We start from the raw sequence: 26,216 nt of genomic DNA on the forward strand, positions 1-26,216 counted from the left end.
TCTATGTTCTTGAACTTCCTTCATCTGTTAAGTAAATAAATTTTCTTCTGACCAGAAATAACAGTTTTTTTTTTGTTTTGTTTTTGCTAGAATAAATCCAACTTCTTAAATATGTATATATAATATAATATATATACAAAAGTAGCATGCTTTTCAAAAACCAGTGATGCCAATATTATTAACTAGAAGTTAGCAATTGTAATCCTAAGGACAATTTTTTTAACTTCTACATATGTTGGTTTTCTATATTCCATATCATTTATAATAAATCAAATTATTAATAAATAAAATTATATGCAATGTTAAATAATAATAACTATAATATAATACATTAAATATTACACTATATACATATAGGATATAATACATAATAGAAACACATAATATCTTATCAGTAAAATACATCTAAGATATGAGAGTGATGACAGTGTGTGCCACACACCATTCTAAAAACTCTGTACACATTGACTCATTTAATCCTCACAAAATATCTAGGAGTTATGTAGAGAGAGCAGAGGTGGGATTTGAATCCAGGCAATGTAGCACTCAAATTTATGCCCCTAACCATGGGGTCATTCAGCTCTATTGTGCACATATTCCATAAATGGCAGCTGTTATCATTCTGCCATTGAGTCTTAATAAGAATTGTGGAGCATACATCCAATCCCTTAACCTCTTTGTAGCTCAGTTTCCAACTCTGTAATCTGCCTGCAGAATTTCTCTCTCTCCATGGAGCTCTGGATTTTTCTCTGTGCCTTTATCTAAGAAGCATTCTCAGCACATCTTAACATTTACAAGTCACTGGATGTCTCTGTTTAAAAGGAAAATTGTCTTTTCAAAAAAAATTGGAAGTGATTTTATATATAACTAAGTGCATAGAATTTTAACTACATATGTAACAGTAACAAAAAAACACTTTACAGCATAGTTTCCTCTATACATTCTATATAAACGTAGTAATTCCTTCCTTTGAGTATGTATTATATATAGCTTTACAAATATAATTTGGCATGCTGTCAGGCAATCAGTGTCCATCATGAAACAAAAATCTGGGCAAAATCATTCTGGATTAAGTGGTCAGGACAGGGTAAAATTTAATCGAGAAACTACTAACATTAGCTAATCCTAGCAAAATGTTTCCTTGGTATTTTCACTTGCCCTTGTTCTGATTTAAATTTTACCAGTAAAGCTCTACTCTGAGCCAGTTCTCTTAAATCACCACTTAGGCCCTCTTTAAACTGTGCCATCTGACTTTATTCTCACAGGAATCCTGCATTCTCTGTCACCAAGGTTACTAATGGTTCCTGCATTCAAATTTAGTGTATGTTTTTCTTCATCATTATTTATCTTTAATTCTTTGAAACATTTGATGAAATTGATCATCTCCCCAACTCAAAATCAGTCCCCAGCTTTCCTTACTTTGTATTTTCTATTTACAATCAAGTTTTCCTAATTTACCTTTCCTTATTGCATCTCTATTTATTCAACAAATACTCATTTAATACCTGCTAAAAGCTAGGCACTGCTCTGGTACCAGGGACAGCAGCAAATAAAAAGAAATCCCTTCCCATCAAAAGGTTACTGATGTTTGTTATCTCCATTGGTTTTGCACCAAAGCCCATCCTAGGGGAAGCCTATTCTCCCACATATTCACATCTGGGATAGGAGCTAGTTGAGTCTTTTCTTGGCTGGAGTTCAATAATGCATACGTCTTCATGCTATCAACTACTCCTTTCAAGCAGATTACTTTCAATAATCTTGAATTAGGAAGACAGGGTTCAAATCCTGAATGCACAGTTCAAATCCTAGATCTGGGACTTATTGGTTAGTATAATCATGGTTAAATTACTGAACTACTCAAAACCTCAGTTTTTTAAATCCATAAAATAGAAATAATAATCATGGCTACTTCCTACATAGGATTATTGTGAGATTAAGTTAGAAATTGTATGCAATGTGTTTAAATTATCTGGCACTTAACAAGCATATCATTGTTAATGGCTATTCATGTCTTATTCCCTTATTCTTTTATCTATATTTTTATCCTTGGTCTGCCTGTAGTATATCATCTCTAACTGCTCAATAAACTCCCCTTTTTGGTTGTCTGTGCTACCTCAAACTTTAGGTATCTAAAACCATAATCATTTTCTTCTCTCACATTAATTCTCTTTCCTAAATTTCTCATTTACAGCATTGTCTCTTTGATTTTTCAGGTCATTGAGTTGAAACTTATGAACTCCATCTCCTTAATTCTATGAGAGCAGTCACTGTTAAAACTTTGAGTACATGATCCATATTTTATTTATCATAATATTCTCAGTTGTAAAATAGAAATGATGCCCAGGAATGCTTGTCGAGTGAAAAAATAAGTGAATGAATGAATTAGAATTAAAGCAGATGAAGGACTAGCTAGAGATTTTATTGAGGACAAAGAGCAAGTGCAGTAGAGTTAAAGGATTAGTAGCAGGGGGACACTGGGACAGGGAGGGACATTTCAAAAGTCTAATCTTGTAGATGAGTAATTCCTAGCGATTGTGAAGACATACTAGATAGGTGACTGTTGTCAACTTAGAGGGAGAGCCCTTGGAACAGCAGTTATCTTATTTCATCTACCCACAAATAGGCATCTATATTTCAGTCCCTTTCATTCTAAGGAAGTACATAGACAATTGTCCATTGAGTGACAGTTCTTGCCATTGCTTTCATATCCTTTAGCAATTTATGTTCCAAATGCAATTCCTTAGGAAAAACACTTGAGGTTTTTTCTTTAATCAGAGCTTAGCTGGGCGCCCACACAGCCTGCCTGCTGCTGTTGTATCCTATCCACACCTTCAACATGCTTTAGTATTCGATTGCTGAGGGACTGGCGTTCTCATAGCCCAGCCCTTGAATAATCAAGCTGCCACATTCATGCTACATCAATTACAGTTATTGCTCTCCAAAGGTAATCCCATTACAGATATGTTTCTCTTCTTGGGTTGACTCTGGGGGAAATGAGTCAATTTCTAAATAAATACTATTGTATTTAGAGTAATTAAAATAAGCATAAGTCTTTAAAAGATTTGGATAACTTTTCCACATGGGAAAGAAATACTTGTCACAGTCAGAAGGGATACAGTATATCATGTTCTCCTGTTATTGTTCATGACTAAAATTCAAGCAAATAATGTATTCTCCATATGCTCAGTTACAAGTTTTGCCTCTAATGTAATATTGAACTACCAAAAATAACTATTGTAGTATGTAAGTGTATAGGAGTTAATAGGCAATGAAATATGTAATAGTAAAACATACATGATTTTTTAACAATTATTTTTTTGAAAACTTTGTTTTTATTAACATATTGCTGTTTGAATCAATTGCAGATTTAAAAATTCTGAATTTTATGTTTTGGCTATAAATAGGTATATAATTTTAAAATCTTTGGTAGAATTTTTAAAAATCTGAACATACATAAGTGCCTATTTCCATTTAAGACAAAGATTTTTAAAAATATTTTATAGTCTGAAACTAAGACTTAATTTTTAGCTAAGTGATTAAATTTTTTGTTAGTAATTCATGCACCATTGGTAGAATTTAATCAGAAACAACTCAAAATATGAATCATAGTAGGAAATAACCAATAATATGTCTAAATTAACATTTTTCAATGTAGTAATTTTTATTTTTAATCTATAGTCCTCTGCACCTTATTTCTATTTTGAAACATATTTGACTTTATTTTCCCTTTGTCAGGTATTTTGCAATATGGATCTTAATGGGGGAGGTTGGACTGTAATACAGCATCGTGAAGATGGAAGTTTAGATTTCCAAAGAGGCTGGAAAGAATATAAAATGGTAAGATGGAAGAATTTACAGTGGTTTTTGATGTTTTATCATCATGAGGTATCTTCTTCATACTATATAATCAACCTTTGCATTTTGGGGTGTTTTTGAGTTACTTTTAAAATAAAATGATACATGAGTTGCATTATTTTCATTAGATACAAAATACTCATAAATCATTTTCAGTAAATGGTTTCCATGTGTGCATCAGAAAGAAAAATGCATTACTGAAATTATTTGGTGAACTCTTGTCTGGATTCATTCCTAGTTGAATAGGGGTGGGGGAAGCTAGAACTCGGACCTGGGCTGGGTAGGTGAGCCAGGGCAAGGGAGTTGTGCGGAGCTACGGGTTTGGAACAGAGCGGCTAAAAGCAATGACCTCACTCACATGGCTGGCAGATTGTTGCTGGCTGTTGACCGGGAGCTCCTCCATGTGAGCTGCCCATGTGGTTAGGCTGGGCTCCTCTCACTATGGTGACCTGGGGTTGTCAGATTTCTTTTGTTGCAGTTGGCATCCCCCAAGCACTAAAGTACTAGCTTTCAAGCCTTTTAATGTCTTATTAGACCCCAAAATGGCACTGTGTTACTTTCACTGAATTCTACTGGTTATAGCTGATCACAGGGCCAGTCCAGATTCAAAGCAAGAGGAGTACACAATATGAACTGTGAGGCATGGTTCATTGGGGTCTCCAAAATAACAGCAGACATCATCATCGTCATCATCATCATCATCGCTAACCTTTTCACGGCTTAATATGTGTCAGCCCTATACATAAATTCTTACCTAATTTTTTATATCAACCCTAGTAGCTAATTTTATTCACATTTTAAGAGGAAACCGAAATTAGAGAGATAAACTTTTCCAAGATAATATAGTAGATGGTTGAAATAATCCATAATCCAATAGGCACATAATCAATGTCTCCAATATTAACTATTAAAATCTGCTGACAGAATGTTGGGCACATTAATGGACCAAAATCTTTATTTATGGATTAATTCTCATTCTTTTACATCTAAAACTTCTAGGTAATTCTTGTGTTGACTTTTTGACAAACTTCTTTCTCAGAAGGTAAAGAAAAAAAGTGATAGAAATGCTGTACTGGCCTAAGTTCTGTCTGGGTATTTTTGTGGACAATGAGTAAAAACTGTGATTGGTCGACATCACAGTTTAGCCATAAATAGGTTCATATTTGGTCAAACAGCAGTAAACCAAAGTTCTAATAAATGGATGGAGGTCTCTAGTGATGTCACTGTGTCTGTTACTACAGATATTAAGTTGAATACTCTGAAAGCATGTTAAAAAAATGTGGAGTTACAGAAAGTTGGAATCTTGATGTCTTTAATAAACTGTAAACTTAAGACAGAAAGGTAGGCTGAAGCAACAAGAAAGAATTCCACAAAGATAATTGTAAAATCTTTCACCTAGATCAAAAATATTAAAAAATTAACTGTGAGAATATAGGAAAGGTGACAGATTGGCTTAAATACCTAGTATTTGAAAGATAGAGAGATTTATTTGGCTATAAGTTAATTGTGTGCTTTTGACTACTAAAACACAAATACTAAAGTACTCAGTCTACCTTCATAGCAATTTTTGGGTAACAAAAAATGCAGAACTCACTGGTGTCTGCTATGGTCTGATTACACCAAGAATATTCTGGAGGTTTTCAAACAAGTGAACTTATCCTAGAGGTTACAAGTGTGATGGGAAGAATCTGGAAATTATGTCTGTAGCAGGTGAGTACCGGAGAAAACAAGAATTTGTTGTCAGCATGTCTGATAGCTATTTCAGTTAGCTAGATGGAGGTGTGTGGGCCTGGAGCCTGCTACTCAAAGTGTGGTCCAGGGTAGCAGCAGTATTAGCATCATCTAGGTATTTATTAGAAACACAGAATCACAAGCTCCACCTCAGATTTCCTGAATTTTAACACTGTATTTTATCACTGCTTTGGAGGGAAGTGCAATAATGAATGGAGGAACATTCCAGAGAAGCAAAATTTGGCTAAGTCTAAACAAAACTCTCTAATGGTTAATTCTAACATGAAATGGACTACCTATTAAGTGGCACGCCCTTACCGTCTTCAGTGGAAACACCCAGGTAGAAGGGAGATCATCATCTTGCAGGATTGTTATGGAGAATTGGAATGTTAGCTTAGATTCTAAGGCTCTTTCTACCAATATGATTCTAAAAACATATATGGGAGAAAAAGATTATCTAAGTTCTAAAAGAGGACTCTGAATTATGTTTATATTAACAATTTGAGTCTTCATTCTGCCATTTATAAGGGAAGTGATTTTTGGCAAATCACTTTACCCATACATTAGCTTTCTCACTTGTTAAAATAGAACAATAATAATACCTCACCTGCCTTGCAGGGATATGGTGAGGATTAGAAATAATACAAGTAAAGCACTTTGGCACACTGAATTTTCAGTGAGCTGTTGTTATTATTATTATCCAAGATTAAAACTTCAAAGACTGCAAAAATTTTACTTATCTCTGCCAAAAGTATTATTTTTCAAAGCACCTTAATTCAAGATTATTTTTACCACTAAAATGAGATGTGAAGAAGGCATCTGAGAATCAGACTATAGATAGAGATTTAGCCAAATCTGAAATTCATTATTATTGAAATTAATGATAACAGAAAAATGAATGTTAAGTTGTCATTTTGGTAACTTTCCAAAGTGGTGAATTATTAGCTATAAACATCTGCTGCCTTGGCAAGTAAGGCATGTTATTTAATAAATGAGAGATACTGACTTATTAAGTATGGAATTGGTTCATGTCTTGTAAGTATTTACCAAATATATCTATTTCTGATCACTTATTTTCATTATTAGAACAATACTGAAATTATTCTTTAATCATAGTTTTTTATGGTGTTTACTCCTCTGCTTTTTTAAATAAGAAAGACTACTATGCTTTATCCAAACTTGAAAAATTGATCAGCTGGGTGTCAATTCTGCATGATCAGAAAATGAGATAAGCTCCAAAATTCTGAAATATTCTAGCAAGAATGAAGCTGAATATATATATATTTTTTGATTGGAAAAATTCGTCATATGTTACAACGTGGTTAACATACACCAAAACACATGATAGAAAATGTTTCAGTTGTTTTCTTCAGAGCTTTTCTTTCCCCTAAACACAAAATAACATGACTCAAGCAGGAGTGGATATAGACTGTTTCTGCCAATTCTTGTCAATCACACCTAATTAATTCTATTCCCTGCATCTAAAGAATTGGCTGTTCACTTCTTCAGCTTAGGGTGCACACCCTTTGGGAAAGCAAGAACTTGGCATGCACCACTTCATCCTCAATCTTCATCAGTCTACTGTCATATACATCAGGATGCTAACATCTTCCTTGGGCACTGAGTGTGGAAATAAAGTTTTATCTCTCCTTCCTTTCTGCCTTTCTTCTCTTCCGCCTTTCATACTGGTTAATGTCTATGGGCTACCTCTTGCTTCGTCACATTTCCAGAAAAATGTATGAAAATTATCAATGCATGAAATTACAAATATATATTATATATTACATTATTAATTTTAAACTCCTCTCAATATGGAAGATTTGCAGTTCATTTGATTCTTAACATTGGCTTTAAGCTCACAAAATTCTTTTACCTAAGCTTTGTTTTCACTTAACCTTTCTTATTAGGAAATTCAACAAAATCTAGTTTATGGATTTGTAAAGATGTTTGCTGAGAGAAGCAAGTCTGGAGTGGGCTTTTTAATGAGGCACTTAGGAAACTATATTAACTGCTTCAAGCCAAAAGGATGCCATTTAGTGGCCCCAGCAATAACACTCATCAGCAGTACTTTTGCATATAAAGCCCAGTGAAGCTAGGAGTTGCAAATAGTACCCTTAAATGGCCTAACTTTATATTGTAGTAGGCAATGATTTAATGCCCTGGAGACAAACTTGCTTTGTTTTGCAAAGAATTACCCCCATAAACAGAGCTTCCTATTGACATGAAAAATTTCAATCTAAGCACCGTATTTTCTGGGAGTTGTTTCTGAAGAGAAATTAAGAGCACATTTTCAACTGCATTTTAACATCTTCACATTAAAAAGAAAAAATGCATATGAAATTTAAAATTTTGAAATAAAAAATTTTTTTGCTGTTTCTTGGGCTGTCTCAATAGTTGGAAGAGATGTACAGCTTAGCTGTATATTAAAGCACCTTTGGAAAGCCACAGTTCATTCTTATCTGTTTTCTTTAATAATTTGTATGAAAAAAGATGAAATCCATAAAAAATACATGGACTGTGTCTGGTTTCAATTTTGCTTCATCTATAAAAAGTCAACACTTCCTGTGAGCATTATCAGACAAAACAAAGAATATCAAAGACAATTATTTTATTAACTTGGAAAAGAACAAACCAAAATCGAGCATTTCTGCAGGCTTTGGCAAACACTAATGAATGTTGGTCTTTTCTCTGAATGCATTTTTTGAGCAGGACATACCTTTTAAGGCCAATTTTAAGTCAAAATTCATTTAGATTAAATTTCACTGTACTTTTTATCCTTTTTTTAAAGAACTACAGAAGAAATAAAATTGATTGACAATGTATCTGAATTATAGTATCAGAATGTTTCATGCAATTATGATTGGCATCACTAAACATAATTTTTTATGAAAATATATGATATAGCATCCTTGGATTTTATTCATGAAAAAGAAGAAATTCTATTTTTATTACTATAATTTATTCATTGCTGCTTTTTCAATATCAGCACCGAATTTTGTATAAGCTTTTATTTTTATTTTTATGGATGTTATAGGCTACTTAGGGTAAAATAAAGATTGGTGGTAAACTGTTATGTTCAGAAAGTATAAACATATTTTGGGGATAGCATTGTCTATTTGTATTTTAGGCCTGAATATGAATATTTTAAGGATGGTTTCATATACATAATCAAATCCGTCATCCCCATATGGGTCTCAGTATGATGATGGGGTCTTAAGTCTACCTTTTCTCTCAGTACTACTCAGATATTAATGATTTGATTTATTATAATTCTTTTGAATTTTCACTGGGACTAGCCATTTCACATCATACATGGTTGGTTTTCTGCTTTTGTTTCATAGAAGACTTACCTATGGAACCTTTTAAATGTACAGATCTTTAAGCCCACTCCAGACATATACTGAATCAGAATCTCCAGGGGGAACTAAGTCACCTGTATTTTTTAAAAGCTCCACAGTTGTTTCTTATATACACTCTTGCTTGAAAGCAACTATCATAACTATTAATTTATTATTATGGTATAAGACCTTTAGAATCACCTCTTTTATAGATCCTAAAACTTGTGAAATGTGGAAAGAGAGGAAGTAAAACAAATAGTACCAAGGGAGACTTGAAGGAGACAGGTGATCTTTAGCATTAGGAAGCAGAGGTCAGAATAAAGAAGTAGTCTATGCTTTCATTCCTACCACAGTTTGGCCCCAGTTGAAATTATTTCGTTCTAATTTCTTATTTAATAATTTCTTATATTAAAATGATAGTACTCATTTGTATAAACCAACATTCAACTTACAATAATACATTAGTCCTGAGGAACTGAGAGCCTTTTAAATAATTATTCCACTATTCCTTTATTAATTTTCAGGCTAAAACAAGACCCTGGATTATTTTTGTTTCCTTTCTCATACACACTGGAAAGGAACTTGCTTACCCACAAATAGTTCATAGTCTCATGGAAGAGAAGCAACTGAACAGAAAATTACTATGTATTGTGATATATCTTTTAACCATAACAGTAACTAGATTTTAAGTGTTTTTCATATATCAGCATTCAATTAAGTGCTTTAGGTATATTATCTCATTTCTTTCTCACAACATGATATATGGAAATGATGTTTTTAATCCCTGTTTTTCAGACAAGGAAACTGAGGCTCAGAAGTAAGGTAGAAGGCCCCACCGCAGATATGTGGCAGATCAAGGCTTCAATTTGGAGCAGAGATAAGGGGTAGAAGTTACTTAATCCAAGCCAAGCCTTTGTTCCTATGCGTCAGATCTGTGGTCATGCCTGATAAATTATTCAATAGACAGTTTACTAATGTGGGAACCCATTTCCCCTTCTTTCACGTATTTTTCATCTTTATGATGAAAAAGTTATTTCTGCATCGCTGCACTTGACTGTTAGAAGGTTTCCTCCCTTTGCTATCTCTCTAACAGTCGTTTTGATTCATTGTAGTGAAACATTTTGCTCCCACAATAGGGCATGTTTGGACAGTTTTTTGGGAAGTTTCTTGAAGTAGACTTTGGGTTTTTAATGGCCATTTTCAGTGCTTTCTTTTTAGTTGCTTCTTCCTGAAAGAAGAAAAGGCAAACTGTTGAGGAAGGGATATTTATCTCCACTCAGGGGGATGTACAGGCCTGCATGTCAAGACAGACAGCGATGGAGGCTCTTGCAGGAATGAGGCTCATGCTTGTCCATTTCCGAGGCTCACCCGAGATCACTACACTTTTCCCTGGGGAAGCTGGAGAGTTTTATCCACACAATGCTTTCAACAGCATGGAAATATGTGACCCAAAACTTAACACTTCATCATTCCCAGCCTCTTTATCCACATTTAGTATAATTGTTGAATCCCTTTTCAATGACTGCAGAGAAAAGAGAATCATCAAGTGGCTAGAGGGAAGATTTTGACATGTCTGAGCTGAAAAGAAATGCAAGGAAAATTCCAGTTGTCTTCTTTTTCTTCCCAGGGGCTGCTGCAATTGAGAAAGTGCTAATTCTTTGACTTCCAGCCCCCTGTAACTTTCTGTTTTGCTTATGCATTGGAGAAGGCTAGCTTTGCTCTTCTCCTTGGTATTTCGCACCAGCTGCCGTAAAAATGTGTAAAATTCTTAGCACATCCGAAATTGCTCTAATATTTCCTGCCCCTGTGGAACTTTTACAAGCATCTTAGCAATAGTGAAGCAAGGAGCCAATTGAGTACTAACTTCAATGGGTCCTATATTTTTGGTCTTCAGAGGAGTATATACCCATTGCTTTCTTGACCCAGTTAAGCAAAAATCTAAATTAAATTGGGGAATAGCTTTAAAAGTGTACATACATATATTAATGCATTTCATTTTAACTTTAAATCTAAAAAATATACATTCATTTATGCATTTTTTAACATAGAGCCAAAGCCTGGAATTATAGGTCAGTGTTCTTTCATAAAACTTGCCCATAATAGAATGCATGTGATCTCTAGTTTCAGTTTCTTTTAAGTTAAAAATTTAAGTTAAAAATTCTTTAAAATTTTATTTTTCCCAGTCTTTTAGAGTTTCAACAATATCTAATTCAAAAATATTTTTTAGTGATTTGCTTTTATTAAGCAAACCTAGATATTTAAATTAGGTTTTATAAAACAAACATTCTCCTTCGCACTAATATTTAACTTATTTACATAAAATATTATAGATATTATTACAATAATCGAACTGGCATAAATGGGTTTGGTCAAAATATGACTGGCCTTTGGTAAGTAACTCACTTGGCAGAAGCAGTGGTGCACAGGTGATTGTGATCCAATTGGAGACTTTAAAAAACATTTCCCTGAGACAAGGCCATAATGTCTACAAGATTGTGTTTTAAGGGTTACTTCTCTAAATGTAATTGCAATGTGCTATAATATTTTGTTCCCCTTCCTTCCTCCCTGTGTACCAACTTCCTCCCTCCATTCTCTCCTTTCTTCCTTTTTCTTTGAACTTAAATGAACACTGACGGAGTTCCCAGTGTATACCAGTTCTCTACTAATTTTTAATTCTTAAATACAACACAGCTTCTAGCAGCTTCTGTCATCAGGGAGGTCACAATACGGTCAGTAAGGCAAACATCAAGACTTACACTGAACTTCAAGTCTTACCAACAAGTACTTTCTGAGGCATTTGTGAATACCCAACATCTAGAATGCCAGCCATTTTGTAGGGTTCTTTATTTTCCTATTGCTAACATCTCCAACATTAAGGGTTGCCTTTTGAGGGGAGGGGCGTTTTTTTCAGCCCCACAAAGAAACTGTTTTGCAGACTTAACAAACTTGACTTCCCCGAAGAGAACAATAGAGCGATATTGACTACAGATAGGGAGCAGTCAGCCAGCTTGACTCAAGAGCTCTTGCAAGTAGGCCATCTGCCTCAACATCCCAGTCCGTGCCAGCAAAGCAGTATAAACAGTCATAGTCATGGGTTTACAGGTTTAATTATCAATATTTAAAAATGAAGCTCCAAAAGTCAAGGGTCTAGTAATCTATAAATTTATTATAGGAGCATAATTGGACTCCTGAATAATAATAACAAAAGCAATAATTATATTTTTAAATAAGTTCTCTAATACCACCCCGAAAGTATTCATTGAAAAATGTTTAAATTATGCTCAAGATACTCCATCAAGTAGTATTTTAGAAACATTTTCAAAAGCAAACATTGAATTGAGAAGTGTTTTCTGGTTATTCCTATTAACCAGACTCGTCTAATCCAAAATGTCTTATCCAGACAGATTTGAATGACAGAGGTTTTACTGTAATAAGAACTAGAAGCCTTGGGAGGCCGAGGCGGGCGGATTGCTCAAGGTCAGGAGTTCAAAACCAGCCTGAGCAAGAGCGAGACCCCGTCTCTACTATAAAAATAGAAAGAAATTAATTGGCCAACTGATATATATATAAAAAAAAAATTAGCCGGGCATGGTGGCGCATGCCTGTAGTCCCAGCTACCCGGGAGGCTGAGGCAGAAGGATCACTCGAGCCCAGGAGTTTGAGGTTGCTGTGAGCTAGGCTGACGCCATGGCACTCACTCTAGCCTGGGCAACAAAGCGAGACTCTGTCTCAAAAAAAAAAAAAAAAAAAAAAGAACTAGAAGCCTCAATGGAAAGAAACATAGCAGAAAATTATCAAAACAAGTCAGTAATTGGAAAAAAGCATATGAAAATGTGAAAGAAATATCTTTAAAATAACTTTGTTATGATTTAGAAAATGATGCTCAACATTAATAGAGTCTTTCTAAAGTAACAACTGCATCTCTGTCTTTTTTCCCAGGGTTTTGGAAATCCCTCTGGTGAATATTGGCTGGGGAATGAGTTTATTTTTGCCATAACCAGTCAGAGGCAGTACACGCTAAGAATCGAGTTAATGGACTGGGAAGGAAACCGAGCCTACTCACAATACGACAGATTCCACATAGGAAACGAGAAGCAAAACTACAGGTAATCATGCTTCAATGTAGTGCTCGACTACCCTTGACCTAGCCACTTAATAGATTTAGTGGAAAAGTATGAAGAAAGAAATAGTGAAAGTCATCCTTCAAAATGAGAATTGGGTTGTTTGCGTAGGCCTGTGACAAAGAGATACAAAAGAACCTGTAAAGACTTCTTCATAGCTTTAAATTTTGTTTTCATAGACTATATTTGATGTTGGCACAAATTTTAGAAAATGGTGAATTAAATCAAGCATAAAGTTAATTGTTGTGTTACTGTTATGAAGGTGCAGTGAATTCATACATATAAAGCTGATAACAGAAATGACTCCAACTCAGTGGCTTAAAATCAATAATCTCTCCCTTTTAGAAAAAAAATTCTAGTTCTACTTCCTTTATTTACCTGTCTTAAATTATTATTTTTCCAAATTATCTTGAAGATGGTAAGAGTAAAATTGTATATTTTTGAATAAGTTATATAAAAGAGAAGGTGAGGCATAATTTAGAAGCTTCTTTGGTAATCTAAAGAGCAAAATAAATTCAAATATGACATCAATATAAATAATACATCATTGCAGACATAAAAATAGACAAACTATACACTTGTAAATGTTTCTGATTATTTTTTGATGAACAGCTTCTACACTAAAAAAAAAAAACAGCTAAAAATATGGCAAGGAAATAATGTGATGTGGTACATTCATTCCACAGACACTTAATATGTTACTTCTATGTTCCAGGAATTCTACTAGGCACTGGAGACCTAGCGGTTAGTGATGAAGTATCTAGTCTTACAGACCTCACAGTCAAGTTTGGTTACTAACTAGGGCACTAAAAAACTGGCTGGCGTTTCTTAAGAACACAGAAGATAGTTTAGTTACTTTTATATCACTAATCATTAATGCAGTCATTGATACACAGCCTGTTCTTCATTACCTATGCCAGCTTTCTAATCAGTAAATTAGAGTTGCAGTGGCTTTTAACAATATTGTGACTACTCTACATCTATCTGGGAAATACGATGTGTGCATTAAAGGTTTGGCACTTTGCTTTGAGTAAATTGCAATGATAGCAACCAAAGCCTTGTGTTTTTTTTATTTTTCAACCTGTGTGGTTATCTCCTCATAGTCTGCCTGTTTCTGATGCTTATTTCTTTTCAAGATATACCATTCTTTAGAGGTTTGAATCTGTATCTTTTCATGGCACAACTCATTTTCTTTTAATGGATTACATATGGGATTGGTTCCTTGGAGACATAATAATCATTTTCTTAACAAATAGTAATGATGTCACCACAACGGAGGATGAGAAATAGATCTAAAGAGTTGGTAGTCTCATGGGGGGTGGGGGAAGCAGGAGTGTACTTAATGACAGCTCAAGAAACCAAAGAAGAGACATTTATAAAATGCAATGGGGTGTAAGAAGAAATGTTTCCAAGGAGGTCAATATTTTGAGAGTTTTATAACAAGAAAAACCACTGTTCAACATCACGGGTACTCTTATGTAAATGTTTTGACCTGAAACTTGAAACTGTACGAAACTTGGCTAATGTCAGACAGCCTGACAATAGGACTAGCCAATAATTAGTCTAGTCTTTTTCTAGGCTCCTGAAGAATTTGCTTTGGTTCTCTTCCAAACTGTCTCTCCATTCTCCATAGGTGGCTCTGTGTGTGTGTGTGTGTGTGTGTGTGTGTGTGTGTGTGTGTGTATGCACGTGTGTGAAGCTTGAGTTAGTGTTAGGGGACAGAGTGTTTGGTAGGTTTAGGAGGACTGTTGTCATCTGCAGTAGGCTTCAGGGTGTGTGGTATGAATGTGACTCTGGCATCTGCATGATCAAGGAGCACTTACCTCCTCTTCCAGTGCCCTGCTGCCCTCATTGTGTGTCTGTGATGCATATTCCTTCATCATCTGTGTGATTCTGTGTCTGTGTGCATGTGAGGTGGATCTATGATAAAAAAATAAGTCTTCCCAGCTAAGCTGAGGCATACACTCTTAAATCTCTATTTTTCTTTCTTGAGAGAGAAAGAATTATAAACCTTAAGAATCAAAATTATAAAGCTAGAATGAACTTAAAAATTTAATTCCAAACTTCTGGTTTTAGAGGAGAGAAAGTTGAGGTTCAGAAATATACAACGTTTTGCCCAAAGAAGAAGAAAGACGTAAATATGGGATGTTTGACGCATACCTCATTCGGTGCGGTTTCTGTTCTGTTGTGCTGCTGTAATAAAGTTGGTGGTTCTGGCCTGTCCTCCTGCTGAGACCCAACAGAAAGAATTGTAATCATCACCTTCTCATGTAATTAAGTGTAAGATTCACGTTGGCATCAAATGGGAAATTAGAACTCATTAAAACGTAATGCTTGCTCTAGTGAAAGATTAGTTAAAATAAACACACTATAAAATGGTGTAATTTTTTGTTTCAAAGGAAAGTGGAACAGAGGCAAGGGAAGCTAACCCTTTGTGACTTTTCTTCCTATGTGTGTCATCCCTCGCGCCCAGTACCCTGCCCAGGCCCAGTAAGGCCACGAGTGGTCAAGTTAGAAACCTGGTTCCATCATTTCCTTGGTGTTCTTTTCCTCCATTCATTTCTCTTCTCTCTGAATTAGGATACCTCTTTGTGACAAATTATGCAAAGTGTTAATATTAAGATTTGTGTAATATTCCATAATTATGAAATGATTTTTAACACTTTAATCATTCACTCCTTGTAATGACTTTTTGAGGTCGGTATTATTAGACACATTTTAAAGATAAGGAAACAGGTTTTGGTCAGTTGACTTGCTCAAATTCAACTAAATTCCAACTAAATATCAAAACCATGGAATTCATGCTAGGTTTTTTGTTTTATATTATGATGGTTTCTATTATTTTTCTTCTTTTAAGTTACATTTAGAATTTGTTTTATTTCTTAAAAATATTTTATCTTAGAAATTTTATTTAGAAAATTATTGTAATAGCTGTATTTATAGTGTATAAACCTAATTGATTTTTTTTAAATCCGTTTCTCATGCTCTTGACACATGTTGATTAAAAGTAAGTGCTGTAAATGAATGGAAGAGCTTATAAATGTTTATGTAATACACATATTTTCCTTTTATCCGCTAAGGGAACTCCAAGTGATTTTCTCAGATAAAAAATAAAATCTATAGAACCCAAGAGAATGTAAAGAAGAAAAATAATAATATGAGTGTCATGATAAACATATCATGTGAAATAACACATAATCAATGTGAAATTATTAAATGCTTTCTCTAGAGAGGTAGTATTATCTAAATCCTCGTCATCTAACACCTAGACTATTATAGAGCCATTCTGTTTCTAGTCTTGATACTCTCAAATATATCTTCTACAGTGTTGTTGAGATGTTATTTTTCTAACAAACAAGTGGACTTGGGCTTCCCCTCCTTCATATATTTCAACAGTGTCCAAATATCTGCAGGTTAAAGTCTACCACTAAGACTCTTCATGACCTGGCCACTGCCTACCTATCCAGCTACCGTACACTCCCCTCAGCTGTACCCAACCAAATACTCTCCTCATTACAATTATGTTCCAGTAACTATTTGCAATTTCCCTAAACCCTCCATGATATTGTTTAGGCTGTGTATTTGCCCTGTACACATAAACCCAACTTTGTCACATGGATATATCTTAAATCTTTAAGATTCTCTCTTATTCCAGGAAATCTTCCCTGATACTTACTATGGTTGATGCTAGGCTGTGCAACCCCACTGCCCCCCTTTCAGAACCGAAGCATTTTTCCTTCCACCTTTTGGAAATGTTGACTGCAAGCTTGCAGCTGAGGTCCTCTCAAGGCACTGCCTGTGCATAAAGAGAGTCACATCACCCAGGTCACTGATCCTTTATGCAGACAGAGTGCATCCAAAGACTGGTCAGTATAAGAATATAAAGGCCCTCTTGCCCCAACTTGGGACAATTCTGAAGGGATGTCTGAGGTCCAGAATTCTACTTGAGATAAGCTGAGGTCTTCACTGTGACTGCATATGAGCCCTACTTCTCCCTCTGCTCTGTCCTGCTTCCTTCACTCTGCCACAGACCCCAAGAGCACTCTCCTCTAAACCTCCCTACACTCATTTCCCAGAGAAATACATCACCCTCATTCTCAGGCCAGTTTGCTCTGTGCTCTCACTGATCCATAGCACTCTGGATAACTGTCCAGTATCCACATTCTAAGACATTAGAATGGTCATTAACTAAAATTGTGTGTGGGTGTGTATTCTAAGCTTTTAGAATCTAGAAATCATTTTTAGCAAAATTCAGGATATATACCTAATTTAGCCAAGTTATTAACTAAGAATTGATAGTTAATATTTGGTGTATACATCCTGTGCACCAGTTGACTTGTTTCCGTATGAGAAAACTGAGGCGTAGTACTTCACATAAGGTCACAGACACTAATATGAGTAGGAGTCAGAATTTGAACTTCAGTCATATAATTACCCACTGTATGGCCATCCCTCAATGAAAGGAAATTCATCAGTTAATTTCTGAAATTAAATAAACTCAAAAAACATATTCTAATATATAGTATGTGTTTCTTTTCACCCCATTTCTCTCTTTAATAATTTGAATGCCTTTGGACACATTATCTCATCCCTCTGGTTGTCAATTTTCTGTTCTTATAAACGAAAGTATTTGTAAAGCTCCTTGCAACTCAAAAATTATTTTCTGGAACAGGACTATTTTTATGTATGCCTTCTTTTCTATTTTTATAGTTTTTTTCAATTCTTTGATGAACAATTAAATCTTGATCTCTCTAAAAAATGCTTCAGAGTTTGGGATCAGTTTAGGGATTACAGTGACCTTTTACTTCTCATGAAAGCTTTGCTTGTTCCAATACCTAGAGTTAAAAAACGAATACACAACCACCACCACAACAACAAATACTTGAAAAAATAACAGATTAATGTGGGGTTGAGGAGATGGCTGTGGTCTACTGGCAAGAGCTCTGGAATAGGAATCAGAGATGTGGAGGCTGTAAAGAAATCTGGCTTCCCAGCTGTAAAACCAGCATGCTTTATCCATCAGAGAAACAGAGCCATGATAAGTATTTTGGAAATAAGGTTAAAACACATGAGTGAAGCCTGGCATGATGGACAAGCCAGGGTTTATGAAAATCTGAGAAACCAAGCACATGTAACCACCAAAGTGAGAGTACAAAAGGGGAGATTGATGGAAATCTATTGCCTTGCTGTAACTTACCTGTGGTTGTGCAGTCAAGCATCTTGTGGTGGGGCTGGAGCTGTTGCCAGTGTCAGGAAGCCAAGCTGGGTGCTGAGTGAGAGAATGGACAATGTGGAAATTGCCAGGCACCTTGGCCTCTGACCATCACCATATCTCATGATGTCTTGAGAGTCAGGCCATGCTTCACTTCCACTTCCCAAATCTCACGCAAAGCCTCCTTTTGGCTAACTCTAACTTGGACCCTTACAAGGGAAGAGATTCTAGGAAATGAAGTTACCAAATTAACCAAATTGATAATAGCACAATTTAGCTATACTTTGGGAAAATCACCTATCATTTTTATGCCTCGGTTTTCTTATCTTTAAGTAGGAATAATATCCTCTAATCAGAAGGAATATACAAACATACCTTGTATTTGGTAAACCTGAATGCCATGCAACATGAAAGATATTTAGATTGTTTAATTCACTTTTTATCACAGCCAAGAAATTTATTATTAAGTCAATAAAAAATTCTTATATTCTCTCTTGAAATCCCCATTTCAAAATCTCTCAAAAATGTCCTTTGCTGCTTGGTAGTTATTTATTTGGATTTAGGATCCAATCCAGGCTTACTCATTGCATTGGTGGTCATGTCTCTTTATCACCTTTTACCTAGAGCAGTCTACCACTTATCCACTGTTAATGTTTTTGAAGACTCTGGATCAGTTTGTCTCAGAATGTCTCTTTCCAGATTTATCTGATTATTTATTCCTGATTCAATTAAATCTTTTTTACAAGAACACTGTATAAATGATATTGTGCCTTTCCTATTCTGTCACATCCAAAGGCACAAAAGGTCAGTTTTTCCCATTACTGGTTGAGCTAAGTTTAATTCATTTACTAAGGTTTTGTTTTTGGTTTTTGCAATGGGAAGTGCACTATTTCAAAGAAAATTCTTACAAAGGATCATAAGGTATAAAACACATAAACCTGATTTATTTTGAAATGGTTATGGGAACATTGTATAATGTCTCTCCTTGCTAGTCTCTCAACCATTAGTATAGCACAGTTTAAAAACCATTGTATTATGTTATTATAACTAAAAAAGTAATATTTACCAATTGAAAATGAATTTAGTTGCACTATTTTAAAGTATGAAAACAGAAAGAAAATTATATAAAAAATTTGCAGCCTTAATTTTAGAAAATTAGTGAACATATTTCATTGAAAAGTGATTTTGCATGTGATTTTTTTTAGATCTTGGGAGCAGTTTGTTCCTTAAAGTTAATTTATGCGCTATCTTTTTATGGTATTAACTCAATTAGTAAATCCTTTGCCATAGATGGTATAATGAGCCTCTTTTTTAATCAACAGAAAATTTGTATTCAGTCTAAATGAAATTTACAAAGCACATCTTATATTGTAATAATAATCTTACTATAATATTTATAATGCACACTTTGTGCATATTCATATTTTATTGTCTTCATATTATTAGGGATAAATGACATCATCAGATTAGAACTGATTAATTATGGCTATCATGAGCCTTGTTCTGGAAAAGATTCAACATGAAGAGATGCATAGAATTTTGGACCAAAATTGTGGAAAAAACAACTAGAAAATAATTTGGCCAATAAATGTCTGTTTGCACAAGGTTTATTTTTAGCCAAGATCTTCACTGGGATGTAGTTTGATGTAATGTGTAAAACATTGTATTGGGAATGCATTTTTTTCACTCTAGACTTGGATATGCAGTTAGTTTTCTGAATGACCTTGGACAAGTTGCCTTACTTTTTCAATCTCAGATCCTCAAAAGTAAAATGAGAAGGTAAGGCTGAAGTTCTTTCCAGTTCTATGACCTATTTTTTTTTTTTTTAATCATTAAAGTATTCCCCTGTCATGTATGTATTACAGAAACAAAACAAATGTGTGTGGATAGAATTCTCTCAAGCCTCCCATGTAAACTGGAACCCTGCATTTTTGTAGGTATTGCAAAACTTGTTTCACTTTTTCAGTGAAATGTTTCTCATTTCTCTGATCCTCTGAGCTACATGGTCCTGGCTGGAACCAGCAGCAGATGTGTTGAAATACTAAGAGGAAAGTTATATTTTATAGCAGTTCTGAACTGAGTAAAGTAGAAAAAAATACATAGGGAATCTCCTGGCAGTTTCTGCCCTCCTGAATTTCTAACATAAGTTTTCAAACTCAAGATTTTAAGTAGTTGTATTTTTAAATAATTTCTCCAACTTAAGTGTATTGCTTTTCTTTAGACTATGATTTTTATTGTAGTTACTTCTGAATACAGAAGAGGAATCATTTTAATCATCAAAATTTATATTTTAGACTCCTTGACTGAGATGAAATATTCAAGAGGAAAAAAGGCTTCCTTAGGTCTTCAGAGGCATGGGAAAGGCACAGTCTTACAGAGTGGCTTTATACCTTCTTTAGGTCTTCTAAGTGTCAGGAAAAATCTCTTGACTTTAATGCAGATTAATGTAGTCTCTGGAGTCTTGGATTTTTTTAAGCCGACAAAAACAAATGCCCCAGTGCTGTTAGGTCTAAAGGTTCCCAGAGGATGCCTGTCACAGAATGAGTAATGCTAGGACTCAGGCAACTACTATCCTAGAAACTTGCAGGTTGGCAAAGGTCGCTAGAAATAGCTAGCACTGCCTCTAGGAAATAGTCTAAGGAGATGTCTTGGGATCCACTGCTCTGGGTCCCCTTACTACTGTTTAAGGTTAAAAAGATGAAAGCTCTATCTTCAATGAATGAAATATTTTTTTTATGTGTTTATTATGTGCTGTCCTAGGATGGGAGCCTACCTGTGTGATGGGGATACGAGGGGTGGGTGGTAGCAGACAGGCAGTAATCAATCACAATACCGTGAACACTGTGTATAAGTAAAGACAAGTATAGTATGAATAAAGAGCCATGACCAATTTCAGAAATTTGGGAGGGCTTCCAAAAAGTGGCCTAATTTGATATAAAAATAGCGAGTTGGAATTATCTGGGGAATGGTTTCAGAGTTGTGGGGTAGAAGAGGGAATAGCATGTATGAGGGCTCAGAAGTGAGACTCGGCATGTCTGGTTAGGAAACTACAGGTGCTGAGGTATTGCTTAAGCTTACAGTGTATAAGGGGCTAATGATTAATCAGTCATGCTGCCAAGAGCGAAAGAGGCCGGACCACCAGCAACATGCAGAAGATAGGTAACCAGCGATGGCCCTGAGGGCAGCCTCTTTGAAATGGCCTTTCTCACATCGATTTTTTCACTGAATTTTTGATTACTTTGTTCATAAAATATGAACGACAATGTGCAGGATACTGTGAGTGAAATAAAACCCTGCAGAACTCAACCCCTGTCCTTCAAGTTTCATCTCTTTGCTGGATTTGATTTTCTTTATCTTTTAAGTCTTACTTCAGCATGTAGAGCTCTTCATCCAAGATGGGTTCTATACTCTTCCCCCTTCTGTATACCTCCACTGTCTCCTGTGCATGTCTTTATCACACTGGTGGTAATTGCTGTTCCCTGTTTTTAGACTGGCACCTGTCTGGCAGGCAGGGCCCTCTTTACAATGCTTGGCATGTGTTTGGAAAGAAAGCATTTCCTAATGCATATATGAAAGACATATCAACAAAAATTTTTTGTATGTATTCAACAAACACAGCTGACTACTAGTATATGGCAATTATTGATCTTGATGCCAGAAATTCAGAGAGCAACAAGTCAAAATTTCTTTCCTTGGAGGCTTACAGTATAGAATGACAGGCTATGGCAGTTCCCATGTAAGATTTTTAGTAACATGCAATGTCCTTTAATTTCTTGGATTGTTGTTTGGATGAGATTTGTTTTCTGATCCATTCAACTCCAAGCTCTTCTGTTTCTTTTATCTTTACCTGTAAATAATATGCAAGAATTTCTATATTGCATGATGCCAAGCAGATAAAGTAAAATATTAATAGCATGATCCACAACATACCTTGTTCATTTCCCTTTTAACTTGATGTAATTTTGCTTGCATCTATATAACTTTCCTAAAATCACTCTCTTAAAAGTTATTATAGTTTGAAATCATAGTCTGCATTCATTTGTTTATCCATCCAGCCAACCACCAAACATTCATCATGTTCCTATTATTTCCCTGGCACTATGCCAGTTGTTTCCAAACTTGAGTGTGCATAGAGTCAACTAGGGTGCTTGTTTAAGGTATAGATTTCTGAGTCTCACATCCAGAGATTCTTATCCTGGAGTACGACCTAGATGTCTCAGTCCCATCAAGTACACTAAGGTGCTGCTGATACAGAAATAACAGTTTTGTAACACTGAAAGGAGATACCATGCTTGCTGCTCTTGTGGGATTACCAGTTTAGAAGAAGAAAGCAAACATGGGATAGCTGACTTAAAAATTTCAGCTGCAGTACATTTTAGCAAGACTGGTTTTTTTGTTTTGTTTTTTGATCAAGGAGTCATGGACCTTTTTAAAAAATGATGGAGGTATGGACTTTTTCCTCAGAATAAAGAAGAAACACACAATTTTGCTTATATTTATGTGTGATTCAACTCCATACTCAAGAGACTTTGGATAAGAACACTTGGGATGAGGCTATTGTTGGGCACTAAAGAAAACTGGTCAATTCTACTGGGGTTGAGGATGTGCCACTGGTTACAGTGCCTCCACTGGTCACAGTGGAGAAGAATGAAGGGGACTGGGAAAGGCTTCATAGAGGAAATCCTTGGTGATCTGTGAAATGATTAAGTGTTCCTGAGTCAAGTATGGAGGACGGTGGCAGAAGAAGGAAGAAGAAGGATTCCAGCCAGAAGGAGCAATGTGGACAAGCACACAGAGTTGGGACAGAGCCTGCCTTATTGAGAGAACAGGAAGTGTCTTGTACGTAGGAGTTCATTGTGCTACAGATAACAGAGGGCTATAATCCATGATAAGGAGTTTGGACTCTATCTTCTACTAATTGTGGAGAGAAATAAGCACACTGATGATTTTGGTCAACGGAAGAATCTGCTTATGTATTCTGGAGGCTTATTTGCATACTTAATTGCAATATAATGTCCAAGTACAACAAGACAAAGAATTCCCTCTTTGCAAGAAACCTCAGACAGTGCCTCTCAGTGGTTTTCAACATTGTATTCACCCTTTCCTCTCTCTTTTTCTCTCTGCCTTCCCTTAGGGGATACTGAAAAGAAAGTATCTTGCTGCTCTTTAAACAGAAATAAAAATGAGAACAAACCTACCTCACTTAAACTTGTGTATACTAAAAAATCACCAGTGTTGATCACAAGTTTTACAATGTCCTGACTTAATTTTTGGTAAGAAAGCAAACCCATAAACTCTCTGAGATGGCCGTTGGCCTGGTCTTTTAGGCACCAGCAGAGGTCCAGCCAGGGAGCCACTCACTGGGAGCTGGCTCTATCAGTCACACTTGACCCCAGGGGAATCGAAATATGTTTAAGGGACTGTTTGTATTTTTTACAAGGGTCTTAGTGCCATGTAATTCATTTTGGCACTCAATATTTTGATGTATTCTTAGAAAAGGAGAGGGATACTGGAAGAACTATTTATTTTATTTTGAAATAAAAACAGAGAATCACAACAGCAAGTATTTCTGAACCTTGGAAAATATAATTTCATTATCACAAATCTCATGAATATACATATATATATTGTTTAATGTACAGATCAGAGTATATTTTCTCATTACTATGTAAAGGCACTGAGTGATAACAGTATATGGGTTTGCTATTTTCTTTGGAAAAAGAATTTATTATGAGTTTTAAACATGTGTAAGCTCATATCTGTTACTGAGAAACACTAAGAATTATATTTTACTGGCATTTTGAAGCAGGAGTCACTGGCATCAGTATTCCTACTGTTAAGAGCTAGAGAAGAACTGGGAGTTTGATAAACTCATTTTATCTAAGTTATACATCATATTAGTGTTTGTAAGTATAATGTTTAAATTTTTAACATACATTAAAAAGGTATACTAACAAAACAAATGAAAAATGAGTCACAATTTGTACAGGTATAACAAAAGCTAATATCTAAAGTGATCATAACAGAATCAGAGAATAAGTGAAACTAGATTTTCTGAAACTTCCCATTATTTGGGCTGAAGTTTTCTGTAACTCTGGAAATGTATCCTTTTTAATCACAGCACAGATTCCCAGGACCAAGAGTATCTCAAACTTTTTTTATACTTGTTTATCTTCTACTACACATGTTCGAAGATAAATAGCATATCTACCTCAGAGTATTTGAGGCTTATGAAACAAATAAGATAATGTTATCCTTCTTAGCATAAAGGTTAGGGTAATGTGCACAAATTCTAGTGACTCTCCCAATGATCTAGTTCTCTCTGAAAACAAATGACAATAATTAAGAACAATTTAATGAGATAAAGCTTTCAGGAAGTGGACATATAGTTAAAGGATAGGTTGGCATGGGTGAGCTTTCCAGGATTTTTTCCCCAATATCAGTTATAAGTAAAAAAAAGAAAAAACAAACAAACGTGTGCTCAATTCAACCAATAAAATACCGTATTATAGGGCAAGAAAAATAAGATTCTCAAAAGATCAGAATTTTAATCTATTAAAGACAACTGTTTGAATTAAAGGATCATTATTCAGACCGTCTGGATTCAAAATAATGTAGACCTTAAACTAGGCAGTCAGTCAGCCAAGTGACTCTTCTATTTCTTGTTCTTTATTTAGTCTTCTTGGTCTATATAAAATAAGAAAAACTTTCAAAGGATATGGGAGCTGATGGAGTTGAGAAAATTGCTCCTTTTCATCTTTAATTTCTCCAGCTTATTTCCCATGCATGTGTCTTCATTAGCTGTTTCTATCGTATTGTTTTTACTCCTCTCAGTGCACTCATATATTTCCATCAAGGTCATAAATGTTTATACTTATTTAATTTAGACTTAGTCATATACTTCATATTTACTGAGCTACTGTGTATTTTACTGTTAACAATTAGGGAAGTTTGATTTTGTGTTTGATTTTTGTTGTTGTTGTTAATTTTTGTTGTTATTTGCTCTACATGCAGCAGTCTTTTTAAGGGCTTTAATGTATTACCTCATTTAATCTCCACAACAATATTAGAAGGACATTACTGTTATTAGAGGCATTTTACAGATGAGGCAACTGAGGATTGGAAAGGATAAGAACTAGACTGCAAACCCAGGCAGTTGAGCTCAAAATCTCTGTTACGTTTTACTGTTTCTCCAGACACAGGGTACGTGACACCATCTTACCCTTCATAAGCTAATGGCTTAATTACTTACTTACTTTGTGGGTGTGAGGGGAATGGAAAAAAAGAGAAGAGTTTTGATTAATGTCTTTGTTGCTAGTTATTTTATTTATTTATACTTATTTTGTACCAAACAACCTATAGATCAACCTAAAGCTTGATCTTTATGTGTGGGTGTTTCTTTTTTTTGTTTAAGATACTATATATCTTTATTATATCCTTAGTTTTTGATTATCCAAATGGTACCAATTCTTTTCATCTCCCTACTTACATTCTCTTTTCTTTTGAAATTTCTTTTGAACTTTTCTTTTTACTTACAGATTTATATTTGCTAATGTAGATCATTGTCATACAACTGTTCCAGATATATATTCACTCACTTTTTTACAGGTGCTCTGACTTTGCTTCATATATTTTCCTATCATCTTGTCACATATACATTGTTAGGCTCCTGCAAATAAGTAAATGATTCCGTTCACTTGTGGACAATTGAGTAACAAAATATATCCCCCAAGATGTGAAAAAGTCAGTGCCAACAAACATGTTCTGACATCCTTCTTTGCTAATGGTGCACAGCCTTTTCAATAGGGCAGGGGTGGGACCGAGGAGAGTGGAGACAGGCCTGGAGCAGCAACCGGGAGTCACAGCCATGTTGGGAAACTGTCAGATTGAGTCATTGCTACCAGGCTCTGAAAGAGAACCATGAAGGTCATTTTGCATTTTCTTAGTAATTGTGAGAAA

At 35.1% G+C, this 26,216-nt stretch overlaps 1 protein-coding gene across 2 annotated transcripts in view; it reads left to right on the forward strand.

Moving 5' to 3' along the window:
* Positions 1–26,216, forward strand: part of ANGPT1 (angiopoietin 1) — a 233,513-nt gene that overhangs the window by 186,308 nt on the left and 20,989 nt on the right. For both annotated transcript variants that reach the window (XM_012786322.3, XM_012786323.3), the window contains exons 6-7: positions 3,736–3,837; positions 12,864–13,030. In XM_012786322.3, the coding sequence (XP_012641776.1) occupies positions 3,736–3,837; positions 12,864–13,030 (269 nt within the window). The remainder of the gene's footprint in view (positions 1–3,735; positions 3,838–12,863; positions 13,031–26,216) is intronic.

This window comes from Microcebus murinus, chromosome 7 (assembly GCF_040939455.1).
Source record: "Microcebus murinus isolate Inina chromosome 7, M.murinus_Inina_mat1.0, whole genome shotgun sequence".
Lineage (NCBI taxonomy): Eukaryota > Metazoa > Chordata > Mammalia > Primates > Cheirogaleidae > Microcebus > Microcebus murinus.